This window comes from Oncorhynchus gorbuscha, linkage group LG12, assembly GCF_021184085.1.
Source record: "Oncorhynchus gorbuscha isolate QuinsamMale2020 ecotype Even-year linkage group LG12, OgorEven_v1.0, whole genome shotgun sequence".
Classification (NCBI taxonomy): Eukaryota; Metazoa; Chordata; class Actinopteri; order Salmoniformes; family Salmonidae; genus Oncorhynchus; species Oncorhynchus gorbuscha.
The window spans coordinates 3,885,802-3,906,365 of record NC_060184.1 but is presented as its reverse complement, the minus strand read 5'-3'; the positions used below and the strand labels follow the sequence as shown (position 1 = coordinate 3,906,365).

The 20,564-nt window shown below is 45.9% G+C and overlaps 1 protein-coding gene across 1 annotated transcript in view; it reads left to right on the top strand.

Moving 5' to 3' along the window:
• Positions 1 to 20,564, top strand: part of ccm2 (CCM2 scaffold protein) — a 48,615-nt gene that overhangs the window by 16,749 nt on the left and 11,302 nt on the right. Inside the window, 7 exon segments of the mRNA XM_046291008.1 lie at positions 12,654 to 12,830; positions 12,997 to 13,080; positions 13,386 to 13,562; positions 13,564 to 13,597; positions 18,806 to 18,942; positions 19,073 to 19,208; positions 19,775 to 19,832. Coding sequence (XP_046146964.1) covers positions 12,654 to 12,830; positions 12,997 to 13,080; positions 13,386 to 13,562; positions 13,564 to 13,597; positions 18,806 to 18,942; positions 19,073 to 19,208; positions 19,775 to 19,832 — 803 coding nt within the window.

Sequence of the window (20,564 nt, the reverse complement as noted above, 5' to 3'; positions counted from 1 at the left end):
GTGTTTATACGGGCCAGTGGCAGGGTGTTTATACGGGCCAGTAGCAGGGTGTTTATACGGGCCGGGCCAGTGGCAGGGTGTGTGTGTGTGTGTGTTACGTCCCGGGCCAGTAGCATAGGGTATGTGTATTACGGCTCAGCAGGGGGGGGGGGTGTATTACGGGTCAGCAGGGGGGGTAATAAGGTAACCTCAGTATGCTGCACACATACATTGACGTACATTTGAAGTCTGAAGTTTCCATACACCTTAGCCAAATACATTTAAACTCAGTTTTTTCAGCTTTTATTTCTTTCATCACATTCCCAGTGGGTCAGAAGTTTACATACACTCAATTAGTATTTGGTAGCATTGCCTTTCAATTGTTTAACTTGGGTCAAACGTTTTGGGTAGCCTTCCACAAGCTTCCCACAATAAGTTGGGTGAATATTGGCCCATTTCTCCTGACAGAGCTGGTGTAACTAATTCAGGTTTGTTGGCCTCCTTGTTGGCACACGCTTTTTCAGTTCAGCCCACAAATTTTGTATAGGTTTGAGGTCAGGGCTTTGTGATGGCTACTCCAATACCTTGACTTTGTTGTCCTTCTGCCATTTTGCCAAAACTTTGGAGGTATGCTTGTCCATTTGAAAGACCCATTTGCGACCAAGCTTTAACTTCCTGACTGATGTCTTGAAATGTTTCTTCAATATGTCCACATCATATATCCTACATCATATATCCTCGTGATGCCATCTATTTTGTGATGTGCACCAGTTCCTTCCTGCAGCAAAGCACCCCCACAACATGATGCTGCCACCCCCGTGCTTCACGGTGGGGATGGTGTTCTGCGGCTTGCAAGCCTCCCCCTTTTTCCTCCAAACATAACGATGGTCATTATGGCCAAACAGTTCTATTTTTGTTTCATCAGACCGGAGGACATTTCTCTAAAAAGTAAGGTCTTTGTCCCCATGTGCAGTTGCAAACCGTAGTCTGTCTTTTTTATGCCGGTTTTGGAGCAGTTGCTAAGCGGCCTTTCAGGTTATGTCAATATAGGACTCGTTTTACTGTGGATATAGATACTTTTGTACCTGTTTCCACCAGCATCTTCACAAGGTCCTTTGTTGTTGTTCTGGGATTGATCTGCACTTTTCGCACCAAAGTACATCCATCTCTAGGACAGAATGCGTCTCCTTCCTGAGCGGTATGACGGCTGCGTGGGCCCATGGTGTTTATACTTGTGTATTATTGTTTGTACAGATGAACGCGGTACCTTCAGGTGTTTGGAAATTGCTCCCAAGGATGAACCAGACTTGTGGAGGTCCGCAATTTTTTTGTCTGAGGACTTGGTTGATTTCTTTTGATTTTACCATGATGTCAAGCAAAGAGGCACTGAGTTTGAAGGTAGGCCTTGAAATACATCCACAGGTACACCTCCAATTGATTCAAATGATGTCAATTAGCCTATCAGATGCCTCTAAAGCCATGACATAATTTTCTGGAATTTTCAAAGCTTTTTAGAGGTCGACCGATTTATGATTTTTTTCAACGCCGATACCGATTAATGGAGGCCCAAAATGTTGTATTTATTTATTTGTAATAATTACAATTACAACAATACTGAATGAACACTTTTATTTTAACTTAATATAATACATCAATAAAATCAATTTAGCCTCAAATAAATAATGAAACATGTTCAATTCGGTTTAAATAATGCAAAAACAAAGTGTTGGAGAAGAAAGTGAAAGTGATATGTAAATAGCCTTTAAAACGTCACTCGCTCTGGGACTTGGAATGGTTGTTCCCCTTGCTCTGAGACTTGGAGTAGTGGTTCCCCTAGCTCTGAGACTTGGAGTAGTTGTTCCCCTTGCTCTGAGACTTGCAGTAGTTGTTCCCCTTGATCTGAGACTTGCAGTAGTTGTTCCCCTTGCTCTGAGACTTGGAGTAGTGGTTCCTCTTGCTCTGAGACTTGCATTAGTTGTTCCCCTTGCTCTGAGACTTGGAATAGTTGTTCCCCTTGCTCTGAGACTTGCAGTAGTTGTTCCCCTTGCTCTGAGACTTGGAGTAGTTGTTCCCCTTGCTCTGAGACTTGGAGTAGTTGTTCCCCTTGCTCTGAGACTTGCAGTAGTTGTTCCCCTTTGCTCTGAGACTTGCAGTAGTTGTTCCCCTTGCTCTGAGACTTGGAATAGTTGTTCCCTTGCTCTGAGACTTGGAGTAGTTGTTCCCCTTGCTCTGAGACTTGGAGTAGTTGTTCCCCTTGCTCTGAGACTTGGAATAGTTGTTCCCCTTTCTCTGAGACTTAGAGTAGTTGTTTCTCTGAGACTTGGAGCTCTGAGACTTGCAGTAGTTGTTCCCCTTGCTCTGAGACTTGCAGTAGTTGGTTCCCCTTGCTCTGAGACTTGGAGTAGTTGTTCCCCTTGCTCTGAGACTTGCAGTAGTTGTTCCCCTTGCTCTGAGACTTGGAGTAGTTGTTCCCCTTGCTCTGAGACTTGGAGTAGTTGTTCCCCTTGCTCTGAGACTTGGAGTAGTTGTTCCCCTTGCTCTGAGACTTGCAGTAGTTGTTCCCCTTGCTCTGAGACTTGGAATAGTTGTTCCCCTTGCTCTGAGACTTAGAGTAGTTGTTCCCCTTGCTCTGAGACTTGCAGTAGTTGTTCCCCTTGCTCTGAGACTTGGAATAGTTGTTCCCCTTGCTCTGAGACTTAGACTTGCTCTGAGACTTGCAGTTTGTTCCCCTTGCTCTGAGACTTGCAGTAGTTGTTCCCCTTGCTCTGAGACTTGGGGTAGTTGTTCCCCTTGCTCTGAGACTTGCAGTAGTTGTTCCCCTTGCTCTGAGACTTGGAATAGTTGTTCCCCTTGCTCTGAGACTTGCAGTAGTTGTTCCCCTTGCTCTGAGACTTGGAATAGTTGTTCCCCTTGCTCTGAGACTTGGAATAGTTGTTCCCCTTGCTCTGAGACTTGCAGTAGTTGTTTCCCTTGCTCTGAGACTTGGAATAGTTGTTCCCCTTGCTCTGAGACTTGGAATAGTTGTTCCCCTTGCTCTGAGACTTGCAGTAGTTGTTCCCCTTGCTCTGAGACTTGCACTAGTTGTTCCCCTTTCTCTGAGACTTGGAGTAGTGGTTCCCCTTGCTCTGAGACTTAGAGTAGTTGTTTCCTTACTCTGAGACTTGCAGTAGTTGTTCCCCTTGCTCTGGGACTTGGAGTAGTTGTTCCCCTTGCTCTGAGACTTGCAGTAGTTGTTCCCCTTGCTCTGGGACTTGGAGTAGTTGTTCCCCTTGCTCTGAGACTTGCAGTAGTTGTTCCCCTTGCTCTGAGACTTGGAATAGTTGTTCCCCTTGCTCTGAGACTTGCAGTAGTTGTTCCCCTTGCTCTGAGACTTGGAGTAGTTGTTCCCCTTGCTCTGAGACTTGGAATAGTTGTTCCCCTTGCTCTGAGACTTGCAGTAGTTGTTCCCCTTGCTCTGAGACTTGCACTAGTTGTTCCCCTTTCTCTGAGACTTGCAGTAGTTGTTCCCCTTGCTCTGAGACTTGGAGTAGTTGTTCCCCTTGCTCTGAGACTTGGAGTAGTTGTTCCCCTTGCTCTGAGACTTGGAGTAGTTGTTCCCCTTGCTCTGAGACTTGGAGTAGTTGTTCCCCTTGCTCTGGGACTTGCAGTAGTGGTTCCCCTTGCTCTGAGACTTGGGGTAGTTGTTCCCCTTGCTCTGAGACTTGCAGTAGTTGTTCCCCTTGCTCTGAGACTTGGAATAGTTGTTCCCCTTGCTCTGAGACTTGCAGTAGTTGTTCCCCTTGCTCTGAGACTTGGAATAGTTGTTCCCCTTGCTCTGAGACTTGGAATAGTTGTTCCCCTTGCTCTGAGACTTAGAGTAGTTGTTTCCCTTGCTCTGAGACTTGGAGTAGTTGTTCCCCTTGCTCTGAGACTTGGAATAGTTGTTCCCCTTGCTCTGAGACTTGCAGTAGTTGTTCCCCTTGCTCTGAGACTTGCACTAGTTGTTCCCCTTTCTCTGAGACTTGGAGTAGTGGTTCCCCTTGCTCTGAGACTTGGAGTAGTTGTTCCCCTTGCTCTGAGACTTGCAGTAGTTGTTCCCCTTGCTCTGAGGACTTGGAGTAGTTGTTCCCCTTGCTCTGAGACTTAGAGTAGTTGTTTCCTTGCTCTGAGACTTGCAGTAGTTGTTCCCCTTGCTCTGGGACTTTGAGTAGTTGTTCCCCTTGCTCTGAGACTTGCAGTAGTTGTTCCCCTTGCTCTGAGACTTGGAATAGTTGTTCCCCTTGCTCTGAGACTTGCAGTAGTTGTTCCCCTTGCTCTGAGACTTGCAGTAGTTGTTCCCCTTGCTCTGAGACTTGGAGTAGTTGTTCCCCTTGCTCTGAGACTTGCAGTAGTTGTTCCCCTTGCTCTGAGACTTGGAGTAGTTGTTCCCCTTGCTCTGAGACTTGGAGTAGTTGTTCCCCTTGCTCTGAGACTTGCAGTAGTTGTTCCCCTTGCTCTGAGACTTGGAGTAGTTGTTCCCCTTGCTCTGAGACTTGCAGTAGATGTTCCCCTTGCTCTGAGACTTGCAGTAGTTGTTCCCCTTGCTCTGAGACTTAGAGTAGTTGTTCCCCTTTCTCTGAGACTTGGAGTAGTTGTTCCCCTTGCTCTGAGACTTGGAGTAGTTGTTCCCCTTGCTCTGAGACTTGGAGTAGTGGTTCCTCTTGCTCTGAGACTTGGAGTAGTTGTTCCCCTTGCTCTGAGAATTGGAGTAGTTGTTCCCCTTGCTCTGAGACTTGGAGTAGTTGTTCCCCTTGCTCTGAGACTTGCAGTAGTTGTTCCCTTTGCTCTGAGACTTGCACTAGTTGCTCCCCTTTCTCTGAGACTTGGAGTAGTTGTTCCCCTTGCTCTGAGACTTGGAGTAGTTGTTCCCCTTGCTCTGAGACTTGGAGTAGTGGTTCCTCTTGCTCTGAGACTTGGAGTAGTTGTTCCCCTTGCTCTGAGAATTGGAGTAGTTGTTCCCCTTGCTCTGAGACTTGGAGTAGTTGTTCCCCTTGCTCTGAGACTTGCAGTAGTTGTTCCCTTTGCTCTGAGACTTGCACTAGTTGCTCCCCTTTCTCTGAGACTTGGAGTAGTGGTTCCTCTTGCTCTGAGACTTGGAGTAGTTGTTCCCCTTGCTCTGAGACTTGGAGTAGTGGTTCCTCTTGCTCTGAGACTTGGACTAGTTGTTCCCCTTGCTCTGAGAATTGGAGTAGTTGTTCCCCCCAGGGACCAGGCTAGCTCTGAGACTTGGAGTAGTTGTTCCCCTTGCTCTGAGACTTGCAGTAGTTGTTCCCTTTGCTCTGAGACTTGCAGACAGTTGTTCCCCTTGCTCTGAGACTTGCAGTAGTTGTTCCCCTTGCTCTGAGACTTGCAGTAGGTGTTCCCCTTGCTCTGAGACTTGCAGTAGTTGTTCCCCTTGCTCTGAGACTTGCAGTAGTTGTTCCCCTTGCTCTGAGACTTGGAGTAGTTGTTCCCCTTGCTCTGGAAGGGCCGGGACGGCTTTGTGGAGCGATGGGTAATGATGCTTCAAGGTGACAGTTGTCGTTGTGTTCCTGGTTCAGCACCAGGTAGTGGTGAGGAGAGGGACGGAGATACTATTACACTGGCAATACTAATGTGCCTATAAGAACATCCAATAGTCAATGAAATACAAATGCTATAGAGAGAAATAGTCCTATAATTCCTATAATAACTACAACCTAATCTTCTTACCTTTGAATATTGAAGACTCACAGACACCGCTCGGTGACTAGACTATCTCTGTCAGACACCGCTCAGTGACTAGACTATCTCATGTCAGACACCGCTCTAGTGACTAGACTATCTCTGTCAGACACCGCTCAGGTGACTAGACTATCTCTGTCAGACACCTCTCAGTGACTAGACTATCTCTGTCAGACACCGCTCAGTGACTAGACTATCTCTGTCAGACACCGCTCAGTGACTAGACTATCTCTGTCAGACACCGCTCAGTGACTAGACTATCTCTGTCAGACACCGCTCAGTGACACCTCTCAGTGACTAGACTATCTCTGTCAGACACCGCTCAGTGACTAGACTATCTCTGTCAGACACCGCTCAGTGACTAGACTATCTCTGTCAGACACCTCTCAGTGACTAGACTATCTCTGTCAGACACCTCTCAGTGACTAGACTATCTCTGTCAGACACCTCTCAGTGACTAGACTATCTCTGTCAGACACCTCTCAGTGACTAGACTATCCCTGTGCTTTTACACCTGCATTGTTTGCTGTTTGGGGTTTTAGGCTGGGTTTCTGTACAGCACTTTGAGATATCAGCTGATGTACGAAGGGCTATATAAATACATTTGATTTGATTTGAAAAGGAACCACCAGCTTTCATATGTTCTCATGTTCTGAGCAAGGAACTGAAACGTTAGTTTTCTTACATGGCACATATATGCACTTTTACTTTCTTCTCCAACACTGTGTTTTTGCATTATTTAAACCAAATTGAACATGTTTCATTATTTATTTGTGACTAAATCAATTGAATGTATTATATTAAGTTGTAATTGTCATTTATTACGCGCGTGTGTGTGTGTGTGTGTGTGTGTGTGTGTGTGTGTGTGTGTGTGTGTGTGTGTGTGTGTGTGTGTGTGTGTGTGTGTGTGTGTGTGTGTGTGTGTGTGTGTGTGTGTGTGTGTGTGTGTGTGTGTGTGTGTGTGTGTGTGTGTGTGAATTGGCTTTTTTGTTGTTTTATCGGTATCGGCTTTCTTGGGTACTGTAGCCTACCCATACTAAAATCATAGTCGGTCGACCTCTACTCCTAATCCCAACACTACTGTACCCATTCTGTAAAGGCGAGCAGTTTAGTCTTCTTCTTTTTTTGTACGCACACACCTTCGATAAACGAGGCCCCTGGTCAGGGCAGGGTCACCCGTAGTAGCTGTGGACAGTGTGGTGTTTCATTACCCATGTCTCATGCAGTGTTAATACGCCTGTCCTCTAGTCTACTAGGTTTACTGGTGAGATGAGAGACGTGTTAAATAATGCACGACCAGCTAGTCTTGTAGCGGAGCGGAGGATCGTGTGTCAGATTGTTGCTGACAGAAAACGACTTGTGTGAAGGAGTTCAGGACTTGTGCATTCACAAAGATTTTAAAAGTTACTCAAACAGTCGACTTGTGCAGCACGTGCCTTCACAGGAAGTTGGTGGTTGATACACTTCCTCTTCTTGTGTCTCAGCATAGAGAAGCAGAAACACTCCCTTTCCTCTGGAGAAAGACGTACTGTGTGTGTCAGTCAGTCTTCACACCCAGGGACCAGGCTATCAGTCAGACACCCCCAGGGACCAGGCTATCAGTCAGACACCCCCACGGACCAGGCTATCAGTCAGACACCCCCAGGGACCAGGCTATCAGTCAGACACCCCCAGGGACCAGGCTATCAGTCAGACACCACCCAGACTATCAGTCAGACACCCCCAGGGACCTGGCTATCAGTCAGACACCCCCCCAGGGACCAGGCTATCAGTCAGACACCCCCCAGGGACCAGGCTATCAGTCAGACACCCCCAGGGACCAGGCTATCAGTCAGACACCCCCAGGGACCAGACTATCAGTCAGACACCCCCAGGGACCAGGCTATCAGTCAGACACTGCCCAGGGACCAGGCTATCAGTCAGACACCCCCCAGGGTCCACCCCCCAGGGACTATCAGTCAGACACCCCCAGGGACCAGGCTATCAGTCAGACACCCGCCAAGGACCAGGCTATCAGTCAGACACCCCCAGGGACCAGACTATCAGTCAGACACCCCCAGGGACCAGGCTATCAGTCAGACACTGCCCAGGGACCAGGCTATCAGTCAGACACTGCCCAGGGACCAGGCTATCAGTCAGACACCCCCAGGGACCAGGCTATCAGTCAGACACCCCCAGGGACCAGGCTATCAGTCAGACACCCCCAGGGACCAGGCTATCAGTCAGACACCCCCAGGGACCAGGCTATCAGTCAGACACTGCCCAGGGACCAGGCTATCAGTCAGACACCCCCAGGGACCAGGCTATCAGTCAGACACCCCCAGGGACCAGGCTATCAGTCAGATACTGCCCAGGGACCAGGCTATCAGTCAGACACCCCCAGGGACCAGGCTATCAGTCAGACACCCCCAGGACCAGGCTATCAGTCAGACACCCCCAGGGACCAGACTATCAGTCAGACACCCCCAGGGACCAGACTATCAGTCAGACACCCCCCAGGGACCAGGCTATCAGTCAGACACTGCCCAGGGACCAGGCTATCAGTCAGACACCCCCAGGGACCAGGCTATCAGTCAGACACCCCACAGGGACCAGGCTATCAGTCAGACACCCCCAGGGACCAGGCTATCAGTCAGACACCCCCAGGGACCAGGCTATCAGTCAGACACTGCCCAGGGACCAGGCTATCAGTCAGACACCCCCAGGGACCAGGCTATCAGTCAGACACCCCCAGGGACTACAGGCTATCAGTCAGACACCCCCAGGGACATGGCTATCAGTCAGACACCCCCAGGGACCAGGCTATCAGTCAGACACTGCCCAGGGACCAGGCTATCAGTCAGACACCCCCAGGGACCAGGCTATCAGTCAGACACCCCCAGGGACCAGGCTATCAGTCAGACACCCCCAGGGACCAGGCTATCAGTCAGACACCCCCAGGGACCAGGCTATCAGTCAGACACTGCCCAGGGACCAGGCTATCAGTCAGACACCCCACCTCTCAGGGACCAGGCTATCAGTCAGACACCACCCAGGGACCAGGCTATCAGTCAGACACCTCCCAGGCTATCAGTCAGACACCTCCCAGGCTATCAGTCAGACACCGCCCAGGGACCAGGCTATCAGTCAGACACCGGCCAGTGACTAGACTATCTCTGTCAGACACCGCTCAGTGACTAGACTATCTCTGTCAGACACCGCTCAGTGACTAGACTATCTCTGTCAGACACCGCTCGGTGACTAGACTATCTCTGTCAGACACCGCTCAGACTATCTCTGTGACACCTCTCAGTGACTAGACTATCTCTGTCAGACACCGCTCAGTGACTAGACTATCTCTGTCAGACACCTCTCAGTGACTAGACTATCTCTGTCAGACACCTCTCAGTGACTAGACTATCTCTGTCAGACACCTCTCAGTGACTAGACTATCTCTGTCAGACACCTCTCAGTGACTAGACTATCTCTGTCAGACACCTCTCAGTGACTAGACTATCTCTGTCAGACACCGCTCGGTGACTAGACTATCTCTGTCAGACACCGCCCAGTAAGTGCCTCAAACAGACACAGACAACAGGCAGAGACACAAACAACAGCTCGTCTTTCATTGAGAGCTAAATGGAGACTGAGGTAGGAATGCATGTCTACGCTGGGAAAAGTTAGTTTCCTTTTTATTTATTTATTTTTATTATTCGTTGTCTGATCTGTCGTCATGGGTGACGTTGTCAACGCTCTAATGGAACTCTTCATTTTGCTGCTTCTCTTGCTGTTGTATTTGGTGCTCTTCAGCAGCACCTGAACAGGAACTCCACACTTAGGTCTACGTTGAGTTAACATGTGTTCAACTTTTTTACATTTGGAGAAAGCAGAAGGAAGATGTGGATGTTTTTTAAAATTTTATATACCTAATCAATATCTGTGGTTAGTAACTCAGAACTATGTTTCCGGCCAAGTAAGTAAGTAAGTAAGTGTGTGTGTGTGTGTGTGTGTGTGTGTGTGTGTGTGTGTGTGTGTGTGTGTGTGTGTGTGTGTGTGTGTGTGTGTGTGTGTGTGTGTGTGTGTGTGTGTGTGTGTGTGTGTGTGTGTGTGTGTGTGTGTGTGTGTGTGTGTGTGTGTGTGTGTGTGTGTGTGTGTGTACAACAGCAGGTTTTTATGTAATGTTCACAGCAGTGTCGTATAAAACCACATAGCTAATGTCCTGCTTGGGGTAGTGTTTTATTTTAGCGCTGAAATGCTGATGGTGAATATGCTGGGAACCTGCAATATTGCGTAACGTGGGCTGCTACCAGAGATAGTAAGGCTTTGTCCCAAATGGCATCCCCCAGGACTCTGCTCTAAAGTAGTGCACTGTATAGGGTTCCATAGGGCTCTGGTCTAAAGTAGTGCATTATATATATAGGGGTTAGGGTTCCATAGGGCTCTGGTCTAAAGTCGTGCATTATATATATAGGGGTTAGGGTTCCATAGGGCTCTGGTCTAAAGTAGTGCACTGTATAGGGTTCCATAGGGCTCTGGTCTAAAGTTGTGCATTATATATATAGGGGTTATGGTTCCATAGGGCTCTGATCTAAAGTATTGCACTATATAGGGAATAGGGTGCCGTATGGCTCTGGTCTAAAGTAGTGCACTATATAGGGAATAGGGTGCCGTATGGCTCTGGTCTAAAGTAGTGCACTATATAGGGAATAGGGTGCCGTATGGCTCTGGTCTAAAGTATTTGACGAAATAGACAGGCATGCCTCTCCATAGGAAAACAATGGGGGAGCTCAGTGTTCCAAGGGCAAAAAGTATTTGTGGGCTAAGCGTTTGATGACAACCGAGCTCGTTGCCCAGAGTTAAATCATTAGAATGAGGAGATTCTCCTGATTTTTAAAATGGAGTCCGACTTGAAAACATCTAAATATGCACACGTTGCAAGACATTTGGCGAAATAGACAGACATGTTTCCCCTATAGGAAACAATGGGACGACCTCAGAGTTCCATGAGTCATTTTTTATTTATTTTTTATTTGAACTACCAACAACGTGGGCAGGTCTCATTGTCATCAATAGCAAAGCAGGCATTGTGACATAGAACAATAGGCTGGGATTAGAACGCTTGGAAGACAAGTTGGTGCCAAGGTGCTCAATAGAACTAATAGGAGCTGGCAGGGTGAAAAATGCTCTAAAATAAGGCCTGTTTTTTTTTTTTCGTGATTACTTCAAAACTATGGCAGGCAGCTAGGACATATGGTCATATTATGAAACTGGGCTCCATGGCGGATGCAATGAACTAGTTTTTATCAGAAAGTGTTGTTAACCTGTTTGGCATAGGGGGCAGCATTTTCTCGTTTGGATGAAAGGCGTGCCCAGGGTAAAGTGCCTGCTACTCAGACCCAGTTGCTAATATATGCATATTATTAGTAGATTTGGATAGAAAACACTCTGCAGTTTCTAAAACTGTTTGATTGATGTCTGAGTATAACAGAACTCATATGGCAGGCGAAAACCTGAGAAGAATCCAACCAGGAAGTGGGAAATCTGAGGTTTGTAGTTTTTCAAAGCTTGGCCTATCGAAAACACAGTGTCTATGTGGTCAAATTGCACTTCCTAAGGCTTCCACTAGATGTCAACCGTCTTTAGAAACTTGTTTGAGACTTCTCCTGCAAAGGAGGGGCTCATAAGGGCTCTTTGAGTCAGTGGTCTGGCAGAGTGCCACGAGCCCGTGATGCGCGGTCACGAGAGAGTTAGCTCCCGTTCCATTGCTTTTCTACAGACAAAGGAATTCTCCGGTTGGAACATTATTGAAGATTTATGTTAAAAACACCCTAAGGATTGATTCTATACTTCGTTTGACATGTTTCTACGGACTGTAACGGAACTTTTGGACTTTGTCTGGACCTAGTGCTCGCGCCTCATGAAGATGGATTACTGGGCTGAACGCGCTAACAACAAGGAGGAATTTGGACATAAATTATGAACTTTATCGAACAAATCAAACATTTATTGTTTAACTGGGATTCCTGGGGGTGCATTCTGATGAAGCTCATCAAAGGTAAGTGAATATTTACAATGATATTTCTGACTTCTGTTGACTCCAACACGGCGGATATCTCCTTGGCTTGATTTGTCATCTGAGCGCCGTACTCAGATTATTGCATGGTGTGCTTTTTCCGTAACGTCTTTTTGAAATCTGACACAGCGGTTGGATTAAGGAGAAGTCTGATATGGATGTGTAGGCTTAGCCTGATACGGATGTGTTGGCTTAGTCTGATATGGATGTGTAGGCTTAGCCTGATACGGATGTGTTGGCTTAGTCTGATATGGATGTGTAGGCTTAGCCTGATATGGATGTGTAGGCTTAGCCTGATATGGATGTGTAGGCTTAGCCTGATATGGATGTGTAGGCTTAGCCTGATATGGATGTGTAGGCTTAGCCTGATATGGATGTGTAGGCTTAGCCTGATATGGATGTGTTGGCTTAGCCTGTTATGGATGTGTTGGCTTAGCCTATAGATAAACATAAAGATACTCTGGCCTAGGTGACTTTATATTTTTGATACTTTGTTGTTACTGTGAATTAATATGATACCTCTCCCCATCCCTTCCCCTGTCACTATTTCTCTACCCTCCCTACCTCCTCTCTTTCCATCCCCTCTCACTCTCTCCCCCCTCCCTCTCCTTCTACCTCCCTCTACATCTCCCCCTCCCCCCTCACTCTACCTCCCCTCTACCTCCCCCTCCCTCTACATCTCCCTCCCTCTACCTACCCTCTTCTACTCCCCTCCCCCCCCTCTACCTCTCCCTCCCTCCTCTACCTCTCCCCCCTCTACCTCCCCTTCTACCTCCCCCTCCCTCTACCTCCCTCTACATCTCCCTCCTCTACTCTACCTCCCCTCTACCTCCCCCTCCCTCTACCTCTCCCTCCCTCTACCTCCCCTTCTACCTCCCCCTCCCTCTACCTCCCCCTGCAGCCGGGTATCGTGTCTCCCTTCAAGCGTGTGTTTCTGAAGGGAGAAAAGGGTAGAGATAAAAAGGCTCAGGAGAAGACTACAGAACGCCGTGCCCTCCACACCTTCTCCCTCTCCCTCCCCGACCACCGCATCGACCCTGACATCCTGCTCAATGACTACGTAGAGAAGGAAGTCAAGGTGAGAGGTCAGAGGTCAAGGCTCTCGGGGCACGGAGGAGGACCTGACTAAGAGCTAAGAGTGTTGGCGATAGCTTCGCATCCCAGGTTTCCCCACTGCTTCTGAAAAACCCCTAATAATGAAGTGACTATATCCTCTGTTCCACTGTGACCTGTGTGTTCTGTAGTACTTGGGCCAGCTGACATCAGTACCAGGATACCTGAACCCCTCCAGTCGAACAGAGGTGCTACAGCTCATTGACAATGCCAGGGTAAGTTGCATCTCAAATGGATCCTTTATATAGTTCACTAAAGAATTTAAACTAAAGAATTTAAAAGTCTAGATTTATTCACAGGTAAAAAAAAATGGGTTATCTTTCTTTTTTGAATCGTTTTGAATAAAGCCTCTGATATTTCACTTTGCCACGACGTTACAAAGAAAATACTACATTTTAAACTTAAATTATTATTATTATTAAATTATAAATTATTATAAATGGTAGAGTCATGGGATATTTTGTATTTTGCAATGGGAACAACATGAGTGAAACTGTGACGTCATTTCCTGGTTACCTAGAAGTCCCACCAGTTGGCGGGTCAGCTTACTTCGGAGCAGGATGCAGTGGTCAGTCTGTCGGCCTATAATGTGAAGCTGGTGTGGCGGGATGGAGAGGATATCATACTGCGTGTTCCAAGACAGGTCCTAACCACCCATCCACGACACGCTGCCGTGGCATACATCCTGCTACACCTGAGACGACTCACTGCACCTGGTGGTGCTCAAGACAGGTACCTAACCACTTTACCTTATCCCACTGCACCTGGTGGTGCTCAAGACAGGTACCTAAAGAACCACTTTACCTTTACCTTATCCCACTACACCTGGTGGTGCTCAACACAGATACCTAACCACTTTACCTACCTTATCCCACTACACTACACCTGGTGGTGCTCAACACACAGGTACCTAGCCACTTTTCCTACCTGTATCCCACTGCACCTGGTGGTGCTCAAGACAGGTACCTAACCACTTTACCTACCTTATCCCACTACACCTGGTGGTGCTCAACACACAGGTACCTAGCCACTTTACCTACCTTATCCCACTGCACCTGGTGGTGCTCACCTGGTGGTGCTCAAGACAGGTACCTCACCACTTTACCTACCTTATCCCACTACACCTGGTGGTGCTCAAGACAACAGGTACCTAGCCACTTTACCTACCTTATCCCACTACACCTGGTGGTGCTCAACACACAGGTACCTAACCACTTTACCTACCTTATCCCGCTGCACCTGGTGGTGCTCAAGACAGGTACCTAACCACTTTACCTTATCCCACTACACCTGGTGGTGCTCAACACACCACTTTAGGTACCTAACCACTTTACCTACCTTATCCTGCTGCACCTGGTGGTGCTCAAGACAGGTACCTAACCACTTGACCTACCTTATGTGGTCCTTCTGTAGCTCAGTTGGTAGAGGTGCTCAAGACATGGCGCTTGTAACACCTGGTGGTGCTCAGTGGGTTCGATCCCACTGCACCTGGTGGTGCTCAAGACAGGGACCACCCACCTTATCCCAGAACCTGTATGCACACATGACTGTAAGTGGCTCAAGACAGGTACCTAACCACGATAACCACCTGGTGGTAGCGTCTGCTAAACCTGGCATACATTATTATCCCCTGCATCTGGTGGTGCTCAACACACAGGTACCTAACCACTTTACCTACCTTATCCCACTTGGTCCCACTACACCTGGTGGTGCTCAAGACAGGTACCTAACCACTTTACCTACCTTATCCCACTACACCTGGTGGTGCTCAACACACAGGTACCTAACCACTTTACCTACCTTATCCCACTACACCTGGTGGTGCTCAACACACAGGTACCTAGCCACTTTACCTACCTTATCCCACTACACCTGGTGGTGCTCAACACACAGGTACCTAACCACTTTACCTACCTTATCCCACTACACCTGGTGGTGCTCAACACACAGGTACCTAACCACTTTACCTACCTTATCCCACTACACCTGGTGGTGCTCAACACACAGGTACCTAACCACTTTACCTACCTTATCCCACTACACCTGGTGGTGCTCAACACACAGGTACCTAACCACTTTACCTACCTTATCCCACTACACCTGGTGGTGCTCAACACACAGGTACCTAACCACTTTACCTACCTTATCCTGCTACACCTGGTGGTGCTCAACACACAGGTACCTAACCACTTTACCTACCTTATCCCACTACACCTGGTGGTGCTCAACACACAGGTACCTAACCACTTTACCTACCTTATCCCACTACACCTGGTGGTGCTCAACACAGGTACCTAACCACCTATCTACCTACTAGAGCTGGATCTGATAAACCAAAAACGATTGACAAATGACCAAATTGATCACTTATCGCAGGCATTTTGCTAATATTGTTCATTATGATACTAGAGAAATGTGAAGTTTGAAAAACTATAGCAAAATGCATAGCGCGTTGAATGAAAAAGGTATTGTCAGATATTATTCATCCTAAACAGACAGGATGTTTTAATGGACGATACATTGGAGATAATATTGGACTGGAAACAATAGAATAATATGAAAAATCTGGGAAACCAGGCCTGGTTTTCATAGCTGATTTTGAAAAGGCCTTTGATAAAGTAGGACTAGAATTTATATATAAACTATTAATTTAGGAGGATCTCTTATACAATGGGTTATGTATAGTAACCATAGGTGTAAAATTTTAAATAATGGATACTACTCAAAGCATTAAACTATCAAGAGGAGTAAAACAAGGTTGTCCATTATCAGCATATTTATTAAGGGCATCGAAAATGGTAGCTATTATTAAAATCAGATCTAACAATAATATCAAGGGGCAAGAAATCCGACGACTCATGTTTTCTTTTTGATCCCCAATCTGGTTCCCTGCACAGCCTCATAGAGATGCTTGATAATTTCTCTAACCTCTCTTGATTACAACCAAACTATGATAAGTAAATTTGTATATATTGAATCACTAAAAAAAAAAAACGTTTACATTAGCATATAGTTTACCAATAAAATGGTCTGACAGACTTTGTATTCATATCCAGAAATAAATCATTGATCTGCACTACGTTTTGATAGAAAGTAAAATAGATCAGCTAACAAGGAAAGAACACCTATTTGTGGAGAAATAACCCTAATTAACTTTTTAGTCATATCTCAGTTCATGTATTTAGGTATGGTTCTGCCTACACCTAACCTAACTTCTTTTTTTCTTTTTTATTATATGAGCAAAAAATTATCCACTTTATTTGGAATGGAAAGCGAGACAAAATTAACCAATGAATATGAATGATTAAATATGAAATCATTGGACCTCTCACTAAAGTCTTCAGTCATACAAAAGTGATTATATTTAAATCCGAGCTGGTTCTCCAGCAGATTAGTAAGAACAGCTCACCCCGTGTTCCAAGATGGCCTTTTTCCCTTTAGCAAAATTACAACCTTTCACTTCCGGTTATTTGAAAGTGAAATAATCTCGAATATATCGTTATATTTTTAAACAAGCTGTTTGCAATTTCAGTTTAATCCACCAGAAAAGACTGAACAAAGATGGTTAAACTCAAATATACTAATTGATTCCCCCCCCAAAAAAATGTTGGAAAAGTGTTTCAATTTTTTACTTTTTTGCTAATGATATGATAAATAGGACTGGTGGAGTTATGTCACACATGCAGCTATCTAAAATATATGGGAACATCTGCTCTATCCAAAATTACAACCAAGTCAATGCAGCGTTACTGCGAAAAATGGAGGAGGCAAGTCGAAAGGGGATGAAGGTAAGGAACTTGGTCGTAGGTTCGGGAATGGTTGAAAAATCGCAACATTTACCGAAAACTAACTCTGCAAATAGCACTGCTGGGTGATTTGAAAACCCGTAGTCAATCGATCAATAATATAATACTCTTAGTAAACATTATTTTTTAATTTAGAATCTATAGAAACTATGACAATAGAAGGGTGCAGAAATTTTGTGAAACATCACAGCACATTTGAGAAATATATGCCAAGTAAAAGATGGGTTTTCAGAGATGGATTGGAGGGTTGTTTTTTTATATATATTATTTTTTAACCTTTTATTTAATGAGGCAAGTCAGTTAAGAATAAATTCTTATTTTCAATGACGAACAGTGGGTTAACTGGTCTAGGAACAGTGGGTTAACTGGTCTAGTAACAGTGGGTTAACTGGTATAGGAACAGTGGGTTAACTGGTCTAGGAACAGTGGGTTAACTGGTCTAGGAACAGTGGGTTAACTGGTCTAGGAACAGTGGATTAACTGGTCAAGGAACAGTGGATTAACTGGTCTAGTAACAGTGGGTTAACTGGTCTAGGAACAGTGGATTAACTGGTCTAGGAACAGTGGATTAACTGCCTGTTCAGGGGCAGAGCAACAGATTTGTACTTTGTCAGCTTGGGGGTTTGAACTTGCAACCTTCCGGTTACTAGTCCAACTCTCTAACCACTAGGCTACCTGTCACCCCGGGTTGAGGGTAGTTGATGGACTAAAGGAAAATAGGGTACAATGTACAGTGCTTGTTATATGTCCTGTTGAAGTAGAAGTCTAAGTAGTTTACACCAATTAGGGGAGAGGTTAGGGGGAAATAATAGATAGACATTTTATTTTTATTTTTTTAATTATAGAGGATTGGAAATTATGCAAAGAATTATATTGATAGGACCCTTAATCTATCTGCAATATTACAGCTGATCTACCCCTAAAATATATATATAAATATATATTGTTATTGTATCAATTCAGGCAATCTATTGCTATATGGTTTTTGTGCATATCATCCAGCTCTACTACCTGTTTTACCTCACTGTACCTGGTGGTGCTCTAAATCGGTACCTAACCACTTTACCTCACTGCACCTGGTGGTGCTCTAAATGGGTACCTAACCACTTTACCTACTTTACCTCACTTCACCTGGTGGTGCTCTAAATGGGTACCTAACCAACCACTTTACCTACCTTTAAATGGGTACTCACTGTACCTGGTGGTGCTCTAAATGGGTACCTAACCACTTTACCTCACTGCACCTGGTGGTGCTCTAAATGGGTACCTAACCACTTTACCTACTTTACCTCACTGCACCTGGTGGTGCTCTAAATGGGTACCTAACCACTTTACCTCACTGCACCTGGTGGTGCTCTAAATGGGTACCTAACCACTTTACCTACTTTACCTCACTTCACCTGGTGGTGCTTAAATGGGTACCTAACCACTTTACCTACTTTACCTCAACTGCACCTGGTGGTGCTCTAAATGGGTACCTAACCACTTTACCTACTTTACCTCACTGCACCTGGTGGTGCTCTAAATGGGTACCTAACCACTTTACCTACTTTACCTCACTGCACCTGGTGGTGCTCTGTATCTTAGCCCCTTTTACACAGAGGGCTTTACTTATTTAGTTCCTGTGTTGGAGGAGTCCATCTATCTAGATACGTATCGTTCCTGTATCAGAGCCCATCTATCTAGATACGTATCGTTCCTGTATCAGAGTCCATCTATCTAGATGTGTATCGTTCCTGTATCAGAGTCCATTTATCTAGATACGTATCATTCCTGTATCAGAGCCCATCTATCTAGATACGTATCGTTCCTGTATCAGAGTCCATCTATCTAGATGTGTATCGTTCCTGTATCAGAGTCCATCTATCTAGATGCGTATCGTTCCTGTATCAGAGTCCATCTATCTAGATACGTATCGTTCCTGTATCAGAGCCCATCTATCTAGATACGTATCGTTCCTGTATCAGAGCCCATCTATCTAGATGTGTATCGTTCCTGTATCAGAGCCCATCTATCTAGATGTGTATCGTTCCTGTATCAGAGCCCATGTATCTAGATGCGTACGGAACCATCTTCAAAAGGAAGGCTGATCATTATGATTGTAATGATGGTGTGCTTCTCTCTGCTTCTCCAGCCCAGGAGGCAGGTGTGTCCCCGTGTCCCAGTACCTGTCCTGACCTGTCGAAGTCCCAGACCCTCAGCTCTCTGTCTGAGAGTGGGGCTGTACTGGTAGAGGTCTGCTGTCTGCTAGTACTGGCTGTAGACAACAAGGTATCTAATACATTGCCTCCTCCTGCTGGCTATCGACAAAACACACAAATACCTTTTCTCAGACTGTTGGCTATGTTCCCAAACCATTTCCCCTTTGTTGATCTTTACCTCTGTTTCCTGTCGTCTGCAGACAGCAGCAGAGGAGCTGTGTCTCCTTCTCAGCCAGGTGTTTCAGATAGTTTATACGGAGTCCACTATAGACTTCCTGGACAGAGCCATCTTTGACGGAGCCACCACCCCTACCAGACACCTCTCTCTCTACAGTGGTGAAGACTCTCAATCAATTAACACATCAATCAATCCCACACAGACACAGACACCTCTCTCTCTACAGTGGTGAAGACTCTCAATCAATTAACACATCAATCAATCCCACACAGACACAGACACCTCTCTCTCTACAGTGGTGAAGACTCTCAATCAATTAACACATCAATCAATCCCACACAGACACAGACACCTCTCTCTACCAATCAATTAACACATCAATCAATCCCACACAGTGTGGAGGCTGCTGAGAGGTTGGACGACTCATAATAATGGCTGGAAACAGGAGCGAATGGAATGGCATTAAAAAATTACCTGGGAACCATGGAAACCATGTGTTGGATGTATTTGATACCATTCCACCGATTTCCGCTCCAGCCTCGAGCTCGTCCCACCCAACCACCAACCACCAACCACCAACCACCAACCACCAACCCCGTGCTCTCTATAGGGATGAGGCTCAAAATGCTTTCACTGTTACTAAGAGCAGCAATAAAAAAACAGAGTTTTGTTGTTGTTGTTTTGATAATTAATATGAATCCATTTCTGTTTTCTAATTGTGAAGACGACTCTTCAAGCAAGGTGGACCTAAAGGAATCATTCGAAGCAGAGGCCAGCACCTTGTAAGCAGCTAGAATTATGTCTGTGTGTTATGCAGTTAGTTCCATGGTTCTCAGGCTGGTTCTCAGGTGGTTCTCAGGCTGTGGTTCTCAGGCGGTGGTTCTCAGGCGGTGGTTCTCAGGCGGTGGTTCTCAGAGTGGTGGTTCTCAGAGTGGTGGTTCTCAGGCGGTGGTTCTCAGGGTGGTGGTTCTCAGGCTGGGTTCTCAGGCGGTGGTTCTCAGGGCAGTGGTTCTCAGGCTGTGGTTCTCAGGCGGTGGTTCTCAGGCTGGGTTCTCAGGGCGGTGGTTCTCAGGCTGTGGTTCTCAGGCTGTGGTTCTCAGGCTGTGGTTGGTATTGGTATTTTATTAGGATCCCCATTAGCCGCTGCAAAAGCATCAGCTATTCTTCCTGGGGTCCACATGAAACATGACATGATACACAGTACAGAACATTATTAGTCGAGGACTGAAATACATACATGTAAAATGCCACATACTGTAGCCTACGTATCAGTACATAATATCTACATGGTACATAACATTAAGACTATAGCCTACATCAGTACATAATATCGACATAGTACAGAACATTATTAGACTATAGCCTACATATCAGTACATAATATCTACATAGTACAGAACATTATTAGACTATAGCCTATATATCAGTACATACACATAATATCTAGGTCTAATACATGGTACAGAACATTATTAGACTGTAGCCTACGTATCAGTATAATATCTAGGTCTAAT